The 21,941-nt window shown below is 42.9% G+C and overlaps 1 protein-coding gene across 2 annotated transcripts; it reads right to left on the reverse strand.

Moving 5' to 3' along the window:
* Positions 1-4,219: 4,219 nt before the first annotated feature.
* ETFBKMT (electron transfer flavoprotein subunit beta lysine methyltransferase) lies at positions 4,220-20,220 on the reverse strand. Of its 2 annotated transcripts, XM_034780160.1 has the most exons (5): positions 20,052-20,187; positions 18,729-18,935; positions 14,209-14,662; positions 8,082-8,212; positions 4,220-4,906 (listed from the first exon to the last, which is right to left on the reverse strand). In XM_034780160.1, the coding sequence occupies exons 3-5, from the start codon at positions 14,526-14,528 to the stop codon at positions 4,563-4,565; spliced, it is 795 nt and encodes a 264-aa protein (XP_034636051.1). In that variant the 5' UTR covers positions 14,529-14,662; positions 18,729-18,935; positions 20,052-20,187; the 3' UTR covers positions 4,220-4,562. The 2 variants fall into 2 exon arrangements, with proteins under 2 accessions (XP_034636051.1, XP_034636041.1); XM_034780150.1 differs by lacking the exon at positions 18,729-18,935 and having other exon boundaries at positions 20,052-20,220.
* Positions 20,221-21,941: the final 1,721 nt, after the last annotated feature.

A 21,941-nucleotide genomic window follows, 5' to 3' on the forward strand; every position in this document is an offset into this window, starting at 1 on the left:
TGGTAATAGTTACTAAGCAAATACCAATTACATTTAAGCAGTTAGATTATTTTGGCAGCTATAAATTTAGCTCGTTAGTAGCACTTCTTGGATTACTATCTTGTCCCTTTCCTTTGATTTATTATCTCCCCTTTCAGCCAGAGGTATGCAGGCCTCATTATTACTGCCTGGTACCGGTAAGGGGGGTTACCACTGATAGTCGGCTGCTTACACATTCCAATTGCACCTGGCTTTTGAGGTCGATTAGAGTTTAAACATGGAAGGATAGAGTTTGGTTCACTTAGACCTAGTGCAGGAAGGCTTCATTGACACTTGTGGTCGTCTACCCTCCCGAGTTACCTAGGGTGATGCCTACTGACGTCAACACTGGGAAATATCCCTCCCTCTTCCATCCTCTAACTTCACCACCTCAACCAAGCTTCACAATCATCATAGCTGTGAACAGTATTAAATTGTTTGTTTAAAACGTATACTGTGTGTACATCTATATAATATATAATTTTCTGTCTGGTGGAAAAAATTTCCCTGGAACCTAACCCCCCCCCCCCCATTTACATTAATTCTTAAGGGGAAATTGGATTCGCTTAACATTGTTTCGCTTAAAGTCGCATTTTTCAGGAACATAACTACAACGTTAAGCGAGGAGTTACTGTACCAATATTCCAGTCCTGAGATTTATCCCACTAAGTCTCTGTGATGCCAGTTAAATGATAATTTAGCTTATGTACACTAATTCTTCCAGTTCTTCCCATTTATTCTCCATACTCCTTCCATTTGTGTATGGACATCCAAGATGTTGAGCAGCTTCCCCCACTGATTTCCCTCTTGTTCTCCTATGACCTTATTGTAATTTTCCATGTCCCACCAACATCTAACCCTCCATTAACATCACCTTTTTTTATATTTACTTATGGGCTTTTGTCATCTGCCCCCTTTGAACCTAGTTTAAAGCTCTTATGAGGTTGGTGAGTCAGTGCACAAAGACGCTCTTCCCAGAACAGCACTGCATGGTCGAGGAAGCCGTAACCCTCCTTTTGACACCAGCTACACAGCCATGCGTTCATCTTCAGGATGTGTGTGTCCTTGCCTGGACCCTTACACTCACCTGGGAGGATGGACAAGAATACAACCTGCATCCTTGATCCCCTCAGTCTAGCTCCCAAAGGACTGTAGTCACTGGTGATCTGCTTAGGGACAGACCTGGCAGTATCATTAGTACTCAGGTGGATGAGCAGCCGTGGGTAGCAATGGGTGAGCCTCAGCAATCTTTCCATAATAGCTCAGACACAGGCTCCTGGCAGGCAGCACACCTCCTGGAACAGCATGTCGGGTTGGCAGATGCTCCCACCACAGATAGCTTGGTTATCAAAATGACAAGTATTTTCAACACTTTTTTTTTTTTTAAACTTGCAGTAATCACTGTGCGGAAACTGGAAACTGAAGTCCATTTCCTGCTCCAATCACTGTTCCTCCACTGCACTTGCACAATAGTTCTATTATCATAAGGTTGCTAGGCTTTCTTTGAAAATATCAGATTCCCTTTCTAGTTGGTATGTCTACTGAATCTTTACTCATTGATCAGGTCCCATCCTTGGAGACACTGAAGACACCTAGGGGCTAGTCTACACTACCGCATTATATCCACACAGCTGCACCGATGCAGCTGTGCCACTGTAGCACATCTAGTGAAGACGTGCTATGCTGATGGGAGAAAGCTTCTGCCTCTCGCTGAGGTGGAGTAATTATGCCCACGGGAGAGCAATGTCGGCGGAAGAGTGTCTACCACTGATATGGCACAGTGTGGACACCGCTTTACGTTGGTGTAACTTGCGTCACTTGGGGGGGGGGTCACTTTTTTACACCTCTGAGCAACTTAAGTTACATCTACTTAAGAGGTGGAGTAGACAAGCCCCTAGAGCTGTCAGGAAGGGGTGTAGCCTATAGGTTTAAGCTGCTGGCTTGCTTTATAGGGTTAATTTGCTGGCTTGCTTTATTATATTTTGCCTTCATTTATTAATTTGATGTTTATTATATTTGGCTTGTATTTTTGTATTGAATTATTCTGTTTGTCTGTAATGCAAGGAACTTACAGGCCTGTATCCTGCATGATTAGCTTAAGGAAGTTAACATAAGTATGGTTAAGGAGGCTTGTGACTTTTGGCATATATAAATGGCCTAACAGTCACCCTTGTAGATTTGGGGAAACTAGACATGTTTCCCTAAGAAAGTAGAGGCTTAACAGTGACCACAGTTCTATTATTCACCATCAATCTCGAGCATTGAGGAACCTGGACCATCAGACTGTTGGCATGCCAGGGATGAGGCTGGTCCTTTGTCTCTTACCACCAGTTCTCCAAGGAAGGGTGTGAGTATGCTGATCTAGGAACTTCTGTAAGGGGTGATACTATAGGTACTCCCAGAACTGTATATTCCCTTTTGGTTCTGTGGTTTGGAACTTTGATAACCTTTTCACTTATTTTAATAAAAGTCTCTAAGGCTGCTTTGTCCTCAGCGCGAGTGTTCTTGCCATAAACCCCAAGGGTCCTTACAAGATACAGAACGCAGTGTACCTGATTCTAGAACAAGACCCTTATTATCTTCTGGTCAGATCAATTGGAGAGCTTATAACAATATACTAACCTCTAAAAATCAGGCAACGGGGGGCAGATGTGGTCCTGGAACCTGCCCCTTTATCTCTGGCCAGAAGTTCCTGCCTCTGCAGGATCTTTGCAAGGCAGCACTTGTATGCTGACAAAGCGATTCTTCTGACATAAGAATTTGCCAGCTCCTCACCAGTAAAAGAGGGAAAACATAAGTTCTTACCAGTTGCAGAATTATCGCTTTAAATTTGGCAAACCCATGCAGCTGCAGACTTCAAAGGCCCAATCTAGAAAGGCAGGCTGGGAAAAAAGTTCCTAGGAAAGAAGTGTGATGCCAAGATACAGTAAGATTAAAAGGCACAGTTTATACAATGGTGGCTTGTCCTGGCAATGAGTGTTGAGCAACAAAGAAGAAATGTGAATGTTGAAAAGGATGAGTGGGGAAAGCAAGAAAGACCATGTGAGGAATATATATGTGAGAGACATGCTCAAAGTAATATCCCTAAATGAAAAAATGAGGGGGCTGCAGGCTCAGTAGGTTTGGTCATGCAAAGTGCAGCAGTGACAACTACATAGGTGAGAGACTCCAAAAGATCAAGACTGAAAGAAAAAGACAGAGGCCTACCCAAGAAGAAGTGGTGGCTGTCATAAAGGAAGTCTGGATACCATGCAGTATGATACACGATATGGCACTGAACAGAGCACTTCAGAGGGAGAGGACTCATAAAGTAGACCCCATTTGATGGGATTAATGCACGGAAGAAGTAGTAGTGATGTCCTGTCTAAAGCCACTTTACCACAGGTCAATGGGAAAATTCATTTAAAAGAGGAATACAATATACCAACGCTCCCAAGACATGGTGCTCTCATTTTTCTATTTTCACCCCAAGCGCCATCCAGAAGACAGATGTGTGACTAGGCCAGTCTTCTCCCCAGCTTGTTTGGGATCCACTGCCATACCCACAGTCTCTTTTGAGACAGTTTTATTGACCAAACTTAAACAAAAATCAAGCAAGCTCAATTCACCTGGGCTACAATCCCTAGGGGACTTTTCCCCTTTACTACTCAGGCTTTCACTGTCTCTCCTCCCAGGGGACTCTGGCAGTCCTGCTGCTTCTTGCAGCTTTTTTAGCTCTGACTTACCTAGTGTCGCTCTGTCTCAGGCCCAAGTGGCTGCTTTTAAAGCCTAATATGGGCCAATTGATGCAGCACAGACGCACTGGTTTTAAAAGGGCTAGCGCCACACTGTTTGTACATGTACATCAACAGGACTAAGCTATTTTTATTCTGGTGAATACATCCTAGTTGCAGGGGTCAGAAAGCTCAGAAGAATGCTATATCCACCTGGATATGCGTAACTGAATTACACACAGGAAGGAGATTTAAATCCCCCAGAGGAACTGCAGGCACGTGCTGCTGGATAAAACTGTCACTTCTTGGGACAAAATAGCCTCATAATTAGCAAAGGAAATTTGTGAAGCAGCCAGATAGTTCAACACACTTATCTTCTCCAGACATTGAAAACTAGATTCTTATCAACTGGTGCAGCAGTGAGCAGGAACATTCTGTGGTAACCCACTAAGCTGCACGCCGCTACACTGAGTTTCTATTATCCTCTCCCTGTTTATCTTGATATTTTATTTGGTTACATCCTGTTCAGCCTTTGAACACACACACTTAACTTTCATTGGCATCAATGGGGCAGGGCAGGGAGTATCTGCACATCTGAGGGTGGAATTTACCTGTAAGACTTCTCCCAAACTATGGACCAGATTCTCAGCTGGTGTGAATTGTAACTGTGTGCACTTCAGTGGCATTACAGCAGTTTGCACCAGCGGAGGATCTGCCCCATTTTCCAATGTTCCATTTTCATACTTTATAAACAGAGAACACACATGTCTTTTTTTGAAGACCACACTTCTTCTAAATCCAGCGTTAGCAGCTTTTGGAGAAATGGAGAGGTCAGGGCTGGTAACTCCAGACAATGCTTGAGGTTAATCCATTGTTTTCTTGCCTAGTGGATTCAGGAAGTGAATATTCTACCACTTTGTGCAATTGACTGTGAATGCGGTGGCCTAAGAACTGAGGCCTCCCAGGGTCACCAATTAGCACTTTAGTTCCATGAGTCCTGATGCATTTCCTCAACCAGTGATGAAGACTGTTTGCAAGTTGTTCATCATAAAACATATCCCCCAAAACAATGAGGTCCCACTTGTCCAGCTCTGTATCAATGATGTTCTTAGTTAGAATAGGGAAGGGGTTCACATTGTTCAGCTCGCAATTTAATACCATGGCCATTCCTGCAACTGAGAACAAGCACAAAGTACGTGAGAAGTGATTTAGAATTCTATACTTATATGCCATCTGTAGTGGTAAACTCTTCTAATATTTTCATGAATTCTTTGTTTGGATAATCTCTTAAATATCAGTGTTATTCTATTAGGTATCTAAATAGCCTTCATTAAGGTAGTAATTTAGTACCTCCCAATCACTGATGGATTTGATTCTCATACCATCCCTGTTAGGTATTATTCCCATTTTACAGATTGGAACTGAGGCACAGTGCAGATGAAGTGACTTGCCCAAAGTCACACAGGAAATCTGTGGCAGAGCCAAGAATTGAACCCACTAGTGCAAATCCCAGTTCAGTGCCTTTTTCACTAGACAATACTTCCTCCCCAGTCAACAAAGAATGTTAAGTAAATTAATAAGAATAAATCAAATGTAAAGGGTGCCAAGGGGAAAACAAGTAAAAATAACATGTAAATTGCTGTTAGCCACATAATCAGAAAATAATTATTAAAACATGTAAACAAGGGATAAATCATTCTTGGTGTAACTTCCCAGAAGTCAGTTACCCCAAGGATGGAGACAATATCAGTGTGGTTTATTCAAAAATAAAATCCATAAAATAAAGCTCTTTAGTCTCCTTCCCTAAGTAAGGCAACTAAAACCACAGGCTAGTTGTCAAAATTGTGGGTGTGCAACCCCTTAGAAAATCAGGTCACTCACTTAAGTGCTGAAATATGGATAAAATGCATAAAAGTTAGGAATCAGGAACTAAATGCTCAAAGGTAACAGGGCCTAATTTCAGAGGATGGGTACTCAGATCAGTCCTTTAAGGTGTCTCAAATTGGGCACCCCAAAACTGAGACACTCAAAATCAATCACTTTGAAAATAAATCAAGCCTTAAAGTATAAAAATGTAGTTCTACATTTCCTATGGAAAAAGTGTTAATTTTTAAATTCCTCTAGAAGTTGTGTGTGTTCGGGGGAAGAGGAGTATGTGTGTGTGTAATCTTGCTTTAACTTTAATTTCTTGATGATTGAACTTTCTTTTGTTACAAGTCCAAAGCAGTGTAATCTAGCAGACTGAAGAGTGTGGGGAACACTTTAGTAGTCATAATCAACAGTCATCTTTCAAATATTAACTTGGAATATTTGCACATACTTTAGAAATCGAGTCTGGGTTTCTTTGACCTAAGTATGAAGAACAAATTGTTAAGGACGAGACTTATCCCATCCTAGAGGCGATAAGCTGTTTCAAAACAGATACAGAAAATATTTGATTAAGATAGTATAGAGATAAATACCGAATAGACTGTGTTTTCAATAGAAATTGGAGAGAATAGATCTATTTCTTTACCAAAATGTATCAGCAAAAAAAGGTTCATAAATGCAAGTTAACCTGTTGACTGACCAAGTCATTTAGCTGCTAATCAATGGTGTATACTGAGTGTTACACAATATTGAGTTCAGATACAGGACTGCTGCTACATGGAAGGTGTGGTTAAAAAGCTACATACACAAGTTACCAAGGGAACGCAGACATTTAGGCAAGGTCGCCAGAAAATAGAAGCAAAGACTTGCCAAGGTATGCGAGGCAGGCAGGGAGGATTTTTGGCATCTTTATAAAAGAAATCACCATCCAAGTATCTGTCAGGTTTGAAGGTGACTCTGTGAGATATCTGAAAAAATATATTAAGTCTGACGTTTTTATTGTTACAAGAGGCCTTGAGCAAATTCACAGAGCCGGTTTTGCATCAAGTTGTAATGCTGCAGAAGACATTAAAGGCATCACCAGTTTTGACGTGATCCAGGCTGCTAATGACTTATACTTGTTATCCCATGACAGATGGTTGGTAGTAAGGGCCATTGTGAAAAAATAAGGTGTGTGTAAAATTACTGTGCACTTTTGGCCAGAGAACTCCAAGAGCTTTACAAACATTAAGCCTCATGGCACCACTCTGATAAATATTATCTCCATTTTTACATCCAGGGAAACTGAGACACAGAGTAGTTAAGTGACTTGCCCAAGGTCAATACGCAAGTCATGCTACTGCTGGAAATGGAACCAAGTTCTCCTACCAATCCTATGATCTATCACTAGACAGGCCTCCACTGCAGTCCAGTTCCTAGTGACTTGGTGCCCACAACACAAAAAGCACCACTAAAATGGGCAGGCTTGTCAAAGAGGTCAAGGCCTGATTCAGCAGAGAGACTAAACGACCCACTTCCCCTGGAGAGTCTTCCAAAACCGGAAGACATCTTGCTAGGGACAGTACATTAGGAAATGTGCTCTCCCATTCATTTCAATGGGCACGATCACCGAGTGAGGTACTACTTAGGCCATGGCTACACTACCACTTATGTCGGCAAAACTTATGTCGCTCGGGAGTGTGAATATTCCACCCCCTTGAATGACATAAATTACGCTGGCATGAGTGGTCGTGGGCATAGCGCTAGGTCGGCGGGAGACGCTAGCACCGCTCATTGGAGGTGATTTAATGATGCTGAGGGGAGAGCTCTCAGCGTAGAGCTCTACATGAGAGATCTTACGGTGGCGCAGCTGCATCGGTACAGCTGTGCCGCTGTAAGCTCTGTAGTGTAGACATGGCCTTAGTCACGTGAGTAAGAATGACAGAATCTAGTCCTTAATTTTTGCCAAAGGTGCAAGACTGATAGTCAGGGCCTTTCCTATGGGGGTGCGGGGCCCGGGGCGGAAGTGACATCACTTTCGGGACCAACCGCACTGAGGGTAGGTAGGGGAGGCTGAGAGAGGTGGTGCCTCCCCAAACAGCAAGGCGTGGCCCCCCCTGCACTCCATCCCCCAAGGGCCCCACTTTCCTGGGGCTGGGGAGGCTGTGGCACCACCACGTGCTCCCCCCCTCCCGGCACGCTCTCACTCGGGGGGGGGGGGGGGGGGGCTGGGGGAGGCAGTTCACCTGCCGCCTATGTGGCGACAGCCAATCACACCAACCCGTGGGGCCCGGAGCGGTCTCCCCCATTCGCCGTCCCCTAGGGACAGCTCTGCTGATAGTGCTGTTAACTGAAGCCCTGGGCGGGACCTGTGTAACTTTTTTGCTTCCTTCTAATTTTATTTGAAATCCATGAATTTCTCCAAACAACTGAAAGAAATGCTACTCCTCAAATGTGCTTGGAAAAATGGCCTTTTGCAGGGCTTGGAAAGAAGTGTCTTACTGGGGTCGATGTCATTAGCATGGACCTGGGATGCACCGCTCATCACAGCAGCGATTGCTGTTGCTCCACATCCACTTCCGAGATCTAGTACTGATCCCATTCTGACAGCCTCCGGGTTATCTAAGATATACCTGAGTATAAAATGAAAACTGTGTGAGAGTCCACTTCATAGATGTAATGATACATGATATTAATTCAGAAGATATTCCATGTATACCCTTGCACACAGTCTCTCATGCAAACTAGCGTGTCTGTGCTAATACCAAAAACCACCAGAGGGTGCACGCAGTAAGATAATAGCAACAAGCTACATCCTTCGTTTCAATCAATCAGACCATTCTCTCAGTTTAAAACATGGAATGAATGGGTTAAAACTGGATGGTGGCTATGAAGCTTGACACTAAAAGCAGGAAATGGAACAACTGTAGCTGATAGTAGTGAAATTACAGTTACAACGATCAGTACAAATATGAACGTTTTAACAGCAATGTCTGGATAGTTTGATGCAGCACTCAGCCTCTGAGAGATGTAAGTTCTATAACTGCAAAGCAACTCTCTCACTCAAGTCTTGCCACATGATTTATCTGACAACTTGCAACAAGAGCTCCTTTTCTGGTTTTTAAGAGCCACATGCTCCTGTTCCACTGAAATACTACACAGGAGTGACTGGAAAAATAAGACTAACAATGAATGTGAGATTATGCTAGGCACCATGACATCCAGAACCATCCTGCTGTGAAGAATCAGCAAACAAAGAAATACCTCTAACCTGGAACTGAGGAGGAAAAGCTTAAAGGCTATATAAGAGCCAGGTATTATTATTAAATAAAGTGCGTAATTTTCTCCCCTATGTGGGGGGGTGGGATGAAAGTTGTCCTAGCGTCATAGGATCTATGACAATATACACCAGGTGAGAATCTTCCCCATAGGTTTCTTCACACTATTCTGCCATAGGGATGGGGTTTACCAATCATCCTTCCCTTATTCCATACAATGGATAGGCAGCATCACCCTCCTAATGTGCAGATGTTCTGAGATCCACAGGGATATTCTGTAGATCAGAGGGCACCAACAAAAAGGGCAATGGAATTTATATGGTGGCCCAGTAGCACTATTGCCTGCAGGAGCGGTGTCAGGGTTTTTGCCGCCCTAGGCAGCAGCACTCCTCCTCTGAGCATTCAGGGGGCCTGGGGTCTTCGGCGGCGGGGGTCCTTCCGCTCTGCGTCTTTGGGGCACTTCGGCGGTGGGTCCCAGAGCGAGTGAAGGATCCGCCGCCGAATTTCCGCCGCCGATCCGGAGTGGAAGGACCCCCCCGATGCCGAATTTCCCCCGAGGGCGGCAAAATGCCGCCCACCCCAAATCCTGCCACCCTAGGTGACTGCCTAGGGTCGCCTAGTGGAAACGCTGGCCCTGATTGCCTGGCACCCTGGACCGGATTAACCCATAGGCTAAGAAGGCTATAGCCTTAGGCCCTCCTATTTTTAGGCCCTACTTTAGGCCCTAATTTTTAGGCCCTCCATTCCATATTGAAGTAACAGCTGAGCGACGGAAGCGGGGCCATCCGAAATTTTTTTCTCATTCGATATTGCTCTGTACAAATTGATCTCTCAAGACTGTGAATTCAATTTATGGTGGTTGTGATTTTGTCTTTGTGGGCTAAGTAATTGTTTGTGGGCCCAAGCAATATTGAACTTTGTACACAGTAGGCCTACACTGGACAATAGAAACCATGTCGAAGAAAGGAGGATGGCAGAAATTGAAGAAGGGCAAAGAAAGACGGCAAAGACAAGATGTAGTTCTGAAAGGTATTCCTTCACTACTACTGTTTTTTCCTCCTACTAAGTCTGGTGGTGAGGAAGTCCAGGTGATTACCAGTCCAAGTGAACCTGCTGGGCCTGCGCTTGATGAAAAGGAGAAGCCTCCTGTGACTTCTCTAGCTGGAGTCTCACCCCACTCCTCTCAAGACATTCCCAGTGATAGTAATACAAAAAGATCAGGAGTACTTGTGGCACCTTAGAGACTAACAAATTTATTTGAGCATAAGCTTTCGTGGGCTACAAATATGCTTAAATAAATTTGTTAGTCTCTAAGGTGCCACAAGTACTCCTGTGTGGTTTTTTTTTTTTTTTTTGTGGATACAGACTAACACGGCTGCTACTCTGAAACCTAATACAAAAATATCCTTCTCCAACCATCCAGGCGCGTGGGACATGACTTCGCAAGATCTCATTGCATATTGGACTGAGAAGGGCTCACAGACATGCCAGAATCTAGATACTGACTTGTCAATGACAAACAGAGTACACCAATGAGAATCGTTATCTGACCAAACCAATGTTTGAATATGTGAAGCCTAACGAACAGATAGATGAGCCATTCTCGCTCACCAATTCGCCTTCTAAGAAGAAAGTGTAATGTTTTTATTGCCGCCTGTTTTCTGATACCAAAAAGTGGGGAATGTTCTGCAAAGGCTTCAGTGGTTGGAAGAATACTGCATACATTACCAATGATGCAATGAGTGAGCAGCATACATTGTCAGCAGCTACCGTGCCCGAAAGAAAGTTAGTGGCAGAATTGATACCCAAATGGAAAACCAGTTTTTGGAAGCTCATGCTTATTGGAAGAACATTCTCAGATGCATAACTGAAACCTAGTTTTTCTTGTTGAGTGGTCTGCCATTCCATGGCTCAGATGAGACTGCTGGATTGAAACACAATGGCAATTACCTTGGTGTTCTAGAGCTAATTGCTATGTTCAACCCTTTCTTAGCTCAGCACATCAATGAAAACGCAAATTGTGGAAAAGACCATGCATCATATCTATCAAAGACTTTGTGATGAATTCATTGCACTACTGGCAAAGAAGATTCTATTAGCTATTGTAGATGAGATCAAAGATGTGGGATATTTTTCAGTGTCTGTCGACTCAACACCAGATATGTCACATGTAGATCACCTGACTGTCATCTTGCATTATGTGCTACCCAGCGGACCAGTTGAGCTTTTCATGACCTTCATAAACATCACCAGCCACACAGGGGAGAAACTTGCTCAGACCTAGTCAATTTCCTCACCGAAAATGGGATTGACATCAGCATTTGTCGTGGCCAAAGCTATGACAATGCAAGTAATATAAGTGGCAAATATTTAGGGATGCAGGCAAAGATAAAAGAGCACAATGCTTTTGTTGATTACATACCATGTGCTGCTCACCAACTCAGCCTTGTTGGCCAGTCTGCCATAGATTGTTGTGTTGAAGTAGTTTCTTTTTTCGGATTTGTCCAAGAATTGTACAATTTTTTTTCTCTGCATCAACCAGTCGTTGGATGATTCTTAGAGATTCACAACCAAAGGGCTGTCTAGTGTCCAAATCACTCTCAGGGACATGGAGTGCCAATGCTGAAGCTGTGAATGCAGTTGTTTTGGGAAACCCTAACATCCTTGAAGTGCTAGAGAGCGTCAAGGATGATGAATCTCAAAAATCAGCAACAAGAAAAGATGCGAAGATCCTGAGTGATGCAGTGCTCACTTTGGAAACTGGTATTTTGTGAGAGGTCTGGAATGATATACTTCAGCCATTCAGCAGGTGCAGTCTAAGCTTGAAAAGTGCGCAAATTGACCTTTCCACTGCTGTAAGCCTAATGAGGAGTCTTGGAACTGTTCTTCAACAAATGTGGGATAGTTTTAATGAGTATGACATTCAGGGGGCTGCAAGGACTGCTAACCATGAGTATAATTCAGCCAAATGCCGCAAAAGACAGAAGACATACGACGATGCAACTGCCCACTCATTCAGTGACAAGGAGGCCTTCATCACAATCATCGACAAATTGAAGAGTGCACTAGAACATCGGATCGAGGTTTACGAAAATATTGACAAAAACTTTAGTGTACCGACAATTTTTTTGCCTAACATTTCAAGTTCCGAAGTATCAAACGTGTGTGTCAGAAGTATCCAGATGATCTCCCAATAGATTTTACTAAAGAATTTCTTCAATTTGTTGAATTCGCATCACTCTCAGATATAGAGAGAAAAGATGATGAAAGCAAATCTATTTGGATGTACCGAGTTGTCACTGAACCAATATGATAGAATGTTTCCTAAATGTTGAAAATGCATTACAGCTATATGTGTCACTAATGATCACTAACTGTAATGGAGAACGTTCCTTCTCTCTTCTAACCAGGGTCAAAAATGTCCTCCGATCCACCATGACTCAAGAGCATCTCAGTGCTTTGTCCCTCTTGAACACTGAGAATGAAATCGTCAAGTCTTTGAATTGCGATGACATCATTCATGACTTTGCCACAGCTAAAGCTGGGGGGGGAATTGTTTGTTTGAAGAATTGAGTGGTGTGATTAGAGTAGAATAAACTTGTTAATTTTACATATCTAAATATGTAAATACATATGTAGATAAATGTTTGATAACTTCATAATTGTTTTTGCAATATGCAATTCATACTTAGGCCCTTCCCTCCCATTAGCCTTAGGCCCCTCATAACCTTAATCCAGCCTTGCTGGCACCCTTTCCCCTATGGCAGCCTTGCTCTCTCTCAGATGAACCCATAACTTATATATGGAAGGGCTTCATAGAAAAGGAGGAGCATACAGCAGAACCCTGCTTGGCTCTGAAGTAATGCAAGTAGAGAGGGTGATTGTGCCCAGAATATTTTTAAGTACCTTGATTCCAACTCAGTATTTCTCAGATTGGCAGTAATATTGATGTTCGCTTCAGAAGTTCAGAAAACAGTTGGGCCCTAAATGCTAGCCCAGCATGGAAATAGATTGCCTTAGTGCTGGAGACAGTTGTCTGCAAGGCTAGGTTAATAAGGTATTTCAGGTTACATTATGAAGGGTACTCTGAAACTTTGTCATAAGAGAGCTTAGATGTTGTGGAAAACAGTAATTGTGGAAAGAGCATTTTTTCCTGTATGCACCATGCATTTTTCACTTTTTCAGATTATGCAATTAATTACTGAAGTTCTCAAGTCAGCAAAACAGCAAATAGTTGTTAAATCAGCTGGTGAAATGCTAGAGAATTAACAAATGTTGCTAACCGAATGGTTAGTTGGAAAAGGCACCATTTGATAACAAAACATGGAGATGAGATTAACTACAGTACCTAATTGACTTACTGTTTTAAGCAGCACTTTAATTGTGTTGAATGTCAGTTTAATCAACTCTCATAATTTAGCTGTGAGACTCTTATTTTTTCCAACTTAAAAAAAGCCTCTGATTTTTGCTTTCTTGCAGACATAAATAAAATGATAAAAATTTAAAATATTAAAACCCCAAGCCAACCCCAAATCAAATCTTTCCCTTTTAACTCAATGGGAGATGGCTGAAGGTTGGCTGTTTGCAGTAATGACTCATGACATTTTATGCTTTTAGGTATGAGAAGATACTTCTGGGTGATGTTAGAACATCAACAGCCCCTGGGAATCAGAGACAGCATCTGCATTTTGACAGCATACTGTGAGAAACAAAATATGGCACACAGTTTGTAAACGAGTGCAACACTGTCAGTTAAATATAAAAGAATCCTGTCTATGTACATCTCCACCCCCTTTTTAGGATTTTAGAACCAATCTGGATATAGCTTAGGCCTTGTCTACACTCAAAGGTTGCACCAGCAGAATTCTACCTTTTTCAGTGGACACCGATGTGCTTCCATGAGTATGTTTGTCTCCTCCTGGAATAACCCTGAGTTACTGTGAACTAAGTAGTCCCCTCTTGAAGTGACACTAAATGATGTGATTAAATACCCTGCAATATTTTTGTGGAAAATGCAAAACTTTCCCACGCATCCAAATTCAGCCCTGGTGTAAACACACGCTACTCCATTGAAGTCAACAGATTTAACAGCCAACAGTTATTCTACATACAGCACCTGCATAGACTTCATAATCATTAGCAGAGATAGTACTTGGGACCTTCTATTCCAAAACCATAGGCTTCTATCACTTGAGCTAAAGGAGAATCTGTGTTAGATGTAGTTGTACTAGGGCTTATATACTGCTTTGGCTGCAGCCACTAGAGAGCAGTACTATCACAAGCAAATCTGGTATTCTGTGCAGCTGGGGGTGATAGTACATATTTACTCTTGTGATCACTGTGCACTGTACCTGGACAGGGCTTGGCCTCCTGGCCAGTAGATTGCCCAGAAGGGGTCACCATAGGGCCACAAGTCAGCTCTTTCCTGCCAGAATCTGCAGCGAGGTGTCAGAAGTCGCAGTCGTATCTCTGGTGTGAGGTGCCCGCTGCTACTGACTTCAGTGTTCTCCTCCAGAAACGCTCTCATCTCAGGATCCAGGAAGCTTCCTGGAGTCCTGTGATAGCAGCATCTCCATATCAAAGAGGTGCTTCTGTTACTGCTCCTTGAAGCTTTTGTGAGGACATCCCTACTGCCAAAGCCTATAAACCACTTCAAGCGGCAGAACACCATGCCACCCCTTTGGTAAAATCCTTCCTGATCTGAATTCAAACCAGCTGCACAGCGAAGGTTTATCTTGTGTGTGGGGAGACGTGTTTGAAACCAACTCAGAAGCGGTTTCGTTTTGTAGCAATGTATGGCAATTCCTGAAAGCAAGAGCAACATATTAATGATAAAATATCTAGTTCAGGGTTAACAACCATCAATGCTGTAAGAGGAGGCAGCTGGATGGGAGTTGCTTTATGTTGATGAAAGGTCTCAAGTTTGTCAGGCTCATATTTCCCCAGGTCACAGGTCTACAATGTTGTTCCAGAAAAGGCAAATCCTACACTGGGATGGAGAAACTTGGAGGATTGTGAGGTGGGGAAGGGGTGTTTTTTTTGGTTGGGAAGCAACAGTTCATGTGTCAGCTCATTACTCTAGTTCTGTTATGGCAAGAGGAGATAAAGTCAACCCAATGGGCCAAACCATGGCTCCACTAAAGTCCAGGGCAAAACTCTTATTGACTTCAGTGGGACTAAGTTGTGGCCCTAAGGAAACATAAACACGCACTGTGCATAAATTACACCACATACTGTTACTGCTGGGCTTGCTGTTTAGATGGATTTGATCTAATTTCAACTTTAGACCTTGGCTGGCAACTGGTACAGGCATGTGAGTTGTGTGTCTAAATCTAAGGCCAGGTCTATGCTACAAACTTTTACTGGCATAGCTACATCAGGTAGGGGTGTGACGGTATAATCTCTGACCGACACAGCCGTACCTGCAAAAGTGTAGCTGCAGTTATACCAATAAAACTGTGGTTTTGCCAGCATAGCTTATTTTACTTGGAGGGTGCAAGTGGGGGGAGCTGTGTCCAGTATAGTATGCTAGAGTAGCTATACTTGCCATGTGCTCTTAGCATAGACCTGGTCTAAGGCTCGGCTACTAATCTCACATTCTGCAGTAGGTATTTCCATTGGGAAGGAGAGAAGCAAAGAGGAAGCGGAGGATGACACAGAGAGTGAACATTAAATGGCACCTTTGCCTGAAAAGGTTTGGGGAAGGGTATTACTTTTAATTGTGCTCTACAGTGCCTTTGGATACTTAAAATAAAATCCAGGACAGTGGTGGTCGTGTTCAAGGGAATGAGCCATTAAAGTCAACAAGTCAGGGAACTGCATATGGGGAAGTGTCTCAAACACTTCCAAAGACATACAATGCCAGTGGTTGAATTGACAGATTTGAAGATTAAATGCACACATTTTTTAGCGTCTGCCTCCCTGCTCCCCACAGATAAACACAACAGCAGGATGTTCACACTTATTGCTTTCCAGTGAATGTTTAATCTAAGCAATTATGCACAGGCATAGCAGAGAGCCCACGTTGTTGTTATATGTGGCGTGAACTTTAAAGTGGCTATAGAAATGCTAATTAAAGGTCCAATGACTGCTTTGAATTTCTTTAAGATATTTATAGTGCAGTACTTAACTAATCTACTCTCCAGGGGTGAGTAAGAAGTATTCCCTGGCAAGTGGGGCGGGGCATTAAACCATCAATTTCTGGGGACTTTAAGCTTTCACTAAAACAAGAGCAGGTTCCAACCCGTAGGGTTGTGGAGATAACCATATGTGAGCTGAATGTAAACCACTGTAGTGTGGTCTGCAAACGGAGGGCTTCAGCACCTGTGCGGAGACTCATAGCTTTGCCAAGCAGTAGCAGAGTGCAATTAACAACACTGGGCAGCTTCATTGCTGCCAATCAAAACACTGTGGGTAGCAACAAAACTGTCATGACTCCAGTCAATTTCACACTGCTCCTGGGGGGGACAGATATGAGCTACTCTTTGGGAGGTGGACCCTAACAAAGAGACTGTGGCCCCAATTCATTGATGCCCCACAACCACCTTACACCATCTCTGCCAGCAAAAAGTGGCCAAAAAGCTGCCTTACTGTCCCCTATGGAATTTCCCCAATGTAGAGGAAGTCCTTGGCAGGCATGGAATAGGCATCAATTGACCCAAAATGTACACGTAGGGCAGGATTATGCATTTCTTGTGCACCCAGAACACTAACTGAGCCAAGGGGTGCCACTGGAGTGCAGGACTGGGCCCCTGGTGCATCTTAAGGCATGCCTTAAGCTTTTTTAACCTCTGGTCAAAATCAAATCCGGACACTAACGAGCAATGACTAAGCTGTTATCACTTAGCTCACACCTCTGCTGAAAATTTTTGCTGCCTTTGAAGTTGATGGAAATACAAAGTCTCTCTTTCCTCTAATTTTTTTCATTCAAGAAGAGCTCTATTATTGAATCTCCTGTAGATTTTGATGTAAATGTTGCTTAAAATCCTGCACTGAGTGGGCTGTCAAACTGTGGGAACAATCTGAATGAGCGAGACATTTAAAAATCTCTTAATTTTAAAACTATCAGTGTAACACAGGCCAAAAGTTTAATCATTAAAGCAGTGGTTCTTAAACTTTTGTACTGGTGACCCCTTTCACATAGCAAGCCTCTGAGTGCAACCCCCATCATAAATTAAAAAACACTTTTTTGTATATTTAACACCACTATAAATGCTGGAGGCAAATCGGGTGGCGGCTGACAGCTTGTGACCCCCCATGTAATAACCTCACGACTCCCTGAGGGGTCCCGACCCCCAGTTTGAGAACCCCTGCATTAAAGGCACATTGTTAACTTAAAAATCACACTCCTAAAATATGTTATACACACAGTATTGCAAGTTACAGCTAATATTATTACAAGTGGGATGACCTGGGTAACTATAGGCCAGTGTAAAGGAAAATTAAGTAGGCCTAAACACAATTGCAACGGCCAATCTTGCTTAATGTAATGTGTTAGGAAAGCCATTAACCACAAAAGAACAACCTGTGAATAACAGGAAAAGCTTGTTTTGCTGTATTCCTAACAAGGGAAAATATTAATAAGGAAGTATGTGTAACTAAATGTGGTTTTGCTCTATATAAGCTTCTGTATTCCCTTTTTTGGGAGAGCAGCCAGACTGGAATTAAATATAAAATCACTGCTGATAAAATTTGCAGATGACACACAAATTAGTGGAGTGCTAAATGATGACAACAGGACAATTCTACAGAGCCATCTGGATCACTTGATAACCTGGGCCCATTCAAACAAAATATCCTTTAATACAGTCAAATGCAAAGTTATATATCTAGGAACAAGGGATGCAGGTGATGCTACAGACTGGGGGACCTTGTCCTGGAAAGCAGTAACTCTGAAAAGGATTATTATGGGATAGTAGTGGACAAGCCACTGAACATGAACGAGAAGCTGTGGCAAAAACAGCTAATGCAATCCTCGGATGTATACATAGGGGAGTACCAGCATTGCCAACCCCAAATGGTCCAATATCATAAGTCAGGCTCACCAAAAATCATGCGATTGGCTTTAAAATAATGAGATTATATAACAATAATAGATTTTATGTTCTTTTTATTTGCCTTCTGTTTTTTGAGCCTTTAGGATGCAGTGCACTGGGGTCACATTTTGAAGCTCTCGCCATAGCCACGAGGGCTAGAAACGTCCTTTTTCTTTAAGAATGGAGGCTGAAATCATCATATATCCACATGAACCCAGGAGCTGGGGCTTTAAGGAAAACAATTACTATCTTGAGACCCATGACAAAATCATGGGAGTTGGCAACACTGGCCAGTACTGAGATCTAGGGAGGTAACTTTACCTCAGAATAGACAAGGAAGTAGTGAGAAGTAGGAAAGTGATTTTACTTCTGTATACAGCAGGGACGGGCAAACGTTTTGGCCTGAGGGCTACATCGCGTTTTGGAAATTGTATGGAGGGCCGGTTAGGGGAAGGGGTCATGGCCTGGACCCCACCTCCTATCTGCCCCCCCCCCCCAGGTTCCCTCCCCCTCCCACCCCCCCCCTCCCTGACCGCCCCCCCGGTACCCTGCCCCATCCACACATCCCTCTCCCTATCCCCTGACCACCCCAGGACCCGCCCCCGCCGCATCCAACCCCTCCTCTCATTCCTGACTGCCCCCGGAACCCCTGCCCCTGACTGCCCCTTGCCACCCCATCCAACCCCCCCCTCCTTCCTGACTGCCCCCTTGGGACCCCTACCCCCATTCAACCCCCTATTCACCCCGACCCCTAGCCACACCCCCGCCCCCGACCACCACCCCAAGCTCCCCTGCCCTCTATCCAACCCCTCCCGCTCCGCTCCCTGCCCCCTTACCACGCTGCCTGGAGCACTGGTGGCTGGCGGCACTACAGCCGCGCCGACATGCAGCACAGAGACCGTTTCAGGCCGGGCTCTGCAGCTGCGTTGCCCCAGGAGTCTCAGCCCCGCTGCCCAGAGCATTGTGCCAGTCATACTGTGTACATGTCCAGTGTTCACATTTAAAAAAGAAGGTAACAAAACTGAAGAAGATTCTGAAAAGAGCTGCAAAAATGATTTGGGGGCTAGAGACTTAAATAACCCAATCCGTTAAGAATATCAAAAAGATGATTGAGAAGTGAGTTGATTACAGTGTATAAGTATCTTCCTGGAGAGAAAATACCAGGTACCAAATCAAGAGGAGAAAGACATAACACGAACCAATGGCTGGAAGCTGAAGCCAGGCAGATTCAAATGAGATATTAGACATATTTTTAATAGTGTGTGTGATTAACCACTGGAACTAACTACCAAGGGAAGTGGTGTATCCTCCATCTCTTGATGTCTTCAGACCAAGACAGGATGCCCTTTTGGAAGATATTCTTTAGTCAAACACAGCTTAAGCTTTAGTCAGACAAGTTACTGGGCTCAGGATAAGGGTAACTGGGTGATAGTTAATGGCTCATATACTGGAGGTCAGACCACACGACCGTATGGTCCCTTTTGGCTCTAAACTCTATGAATCTATGAAGCTGAGAGACATTACAGAACTATGGGAAATTCAGTGTTCTGTGTTGTACAGATGGTCAGACTCACTAGATGATCTAATGGTCACTTCTGTCTTTAAAATCTTTGAATCTATCAAAAGGGGGGGGAGATTTCAGTTCGTTTGTACAGTGCATTTGATAGCACTTTGTTTTATGGTCAGTTTCATGACTTTCCTTGTTTAGTCAGTTTTCCTAGTTGTATGGGTTTTTCCCTACAGCAACAGGAGAGGAAACAATTTGTTTTTAAAAATAAGAAATGTGAGTGGAAAAATACATCCATGGATAGAAGGACTCAAATGCAGGTACAGCACTACCTTTTTATGTAGATTGCAAATTAATTGTGTTCTTTGGATAAAATTAATCCAAACATAAGGGATTCTTAACACTGCATTAAAATTAATCCAAAAGAGTGAGACTTGCCAGGTCTGCATCACTGACCAGCCTCTCTTCAAAAACTCATGGCTTCAGCCGGCTAGTCAGCATAGCTTTGTATAATATTCTAACAGTTCCATCCCTGCCTTCGGTGGCCAGGGGAGCAGTGACTGAGCTAGTAAAAGCAGACTTTGATAGGAAAGTGCTGCTAACGCTAGTGCAGAAAAGATTTTAACTTTTAATCATTTTTTTTAAAACCTACCTTGTTTATTACTCTGACAGCTTAACCTGGAGTCTGTCTGCACAGTGAATTTGTCCTTCTCCGTTATTTTTTTGCAATTTGTGTTGTTGCTGTAGATAGCAAATGGCATTTGCCTGGCTTCTGTTTCCTGTTTCACGTGCACCAGCACGATGAGATCATCAAGCTCGTGCTCTGCTCTGGAAGCCACGTGCATGCTTTTTCCTTTACATCCCTTAAAGGGGGCAGTGTTTGATATAGTAGGACTGCTGCTGGATTTGCTTTGAGATGCCAGTGTAAAAGAAAAATCCTGCGATGGCAGGAAGACAGCTCAGACAGGCCTCTTGCCATCTCTAAACTTCTGTGATTCTTGGTGAGGTTAGACTGGGATTATATATAGGAATAGTCTGGCTAAAACATTTTTTTTAAAAAGCCAAATGTTCTTCCTTATGTGAAAGAGAGCAACTCAGATTACAAAATCAGAAAGAATCCTTGCAGTCTAATTTACTTTTCACTCCTTACACTGATTGTTCACACTTTGTGTTTCACTCAGCCAGGACAGTGAAAATAAACTAGACAGTTTCATTTTCAGGTTCTCATGCCCTACCACAATGTCTGGGGTGCCCATGTTTTGTTGGTTTTTTGAGACTGAAATTCTTAGAATTCCATGGCCCTTTATACTAACAGATAACAAATATTTCCCACACTGGTGTTCTAATTGGTTTTTAGTTCTGCATTTGAAAGTAAAGAACAAAATGAAACAAAAATAATTAGTGTGATCCAATTTATAGTTGATATGTTCCTGTAGGAAAAAACCATCAACTATTAGTTATCAGTTATGTGGAAGAAATTCAAGATGTTAGATAAAAACAAAGATAGAATTTGGTAACTGAAAACCATATTATTTTGAGATTGTTTTGCTATGTGAATATTGGCTTCTAGGAAGTAAAACCCTAAAGCTCCAATCTTGCACTCGCTACAACAGAACTACTCACAGGGTGAAAACCTGGCCCCATCAAAGTTATTGGGATTTTTTGCCATTGACTTCCGGGGAATGGGGGGCAGGATTTCAACCACAGTGCATCAAATTAAGCATGTGGATAAATCTTTACAAGATCAGGGCCTGAATCTTCAATGGCTGGTACAGACTTTAATCACACTCTCATTGACTGTAATAGGAGTTAACCATCTAAATTCTATCAAACTCTGAAAGTGGAGTGGAAAGTGTAACCTAAATTAATGCATATGAAATATCTCGTTGTTTAATGATATTGTATTTATTTTTGTTGCTATTACTGTGTTCTTGTGTATTATAAGATATCTATATTCATAAAACTCAAACTCATCAGCACCAAATTCAATAAAATATAGTATCATTTTCTTAAAAATCTGACCACCTGTCATACAGATATGAGATGAAACTTCTAGAATGGACCTAACATTAAAAAAAGATTTTGGAAAAACTCTTACAAACTGGGGTAAACTAACCCTGAATTTAAAAATGTAAATAAAAGCAATCCAGATGGGAAATGGATTTACACCTTGTACCTATTTTTAACAATAGTGAAGTTTTTTTTTTCCTTCACTCACTAGTAGAGCCTCTGTGAAATAAAGTTAACTCAGCCTAGATCAGGGTTTCCCAGCCTTTCTGTAACAGCCCCTTTCGAAAGGATTTACTGGGACCATTCCCTCCCCTTGCAAACAGATACTGTATCTGTCTCTCAAGCAAATTTTTAGTATGTTTCCCTCTCACAGATCCTTTCTGTCTGTCTCCTCCACAAGGTCACCGTTGTCTCTCCCACCCATGTGTTTCCCTCCTGATGGATTTCCTCTGCCCCAACACCAATTTTCCCTCAAATCCCCTCAGCTGATCCTCTCTGTCCTCCCTCACCTCTCTCCCAGCACTGCCTTTAC

Source organism: Trachemys scripta, chromosome 1 (genome assembly GCF_013100865.1).
Source record: "Trachemys scripta elegans isolate TJP31775 chromosome 1, CAS_Tse_1.0, whole genome shotgun sequence".
Lineage (NCBI taxonomy): Eukaryota > Metazoa > Chordata > Testudines > Emydidae > Trachemys > Trachemys scripta.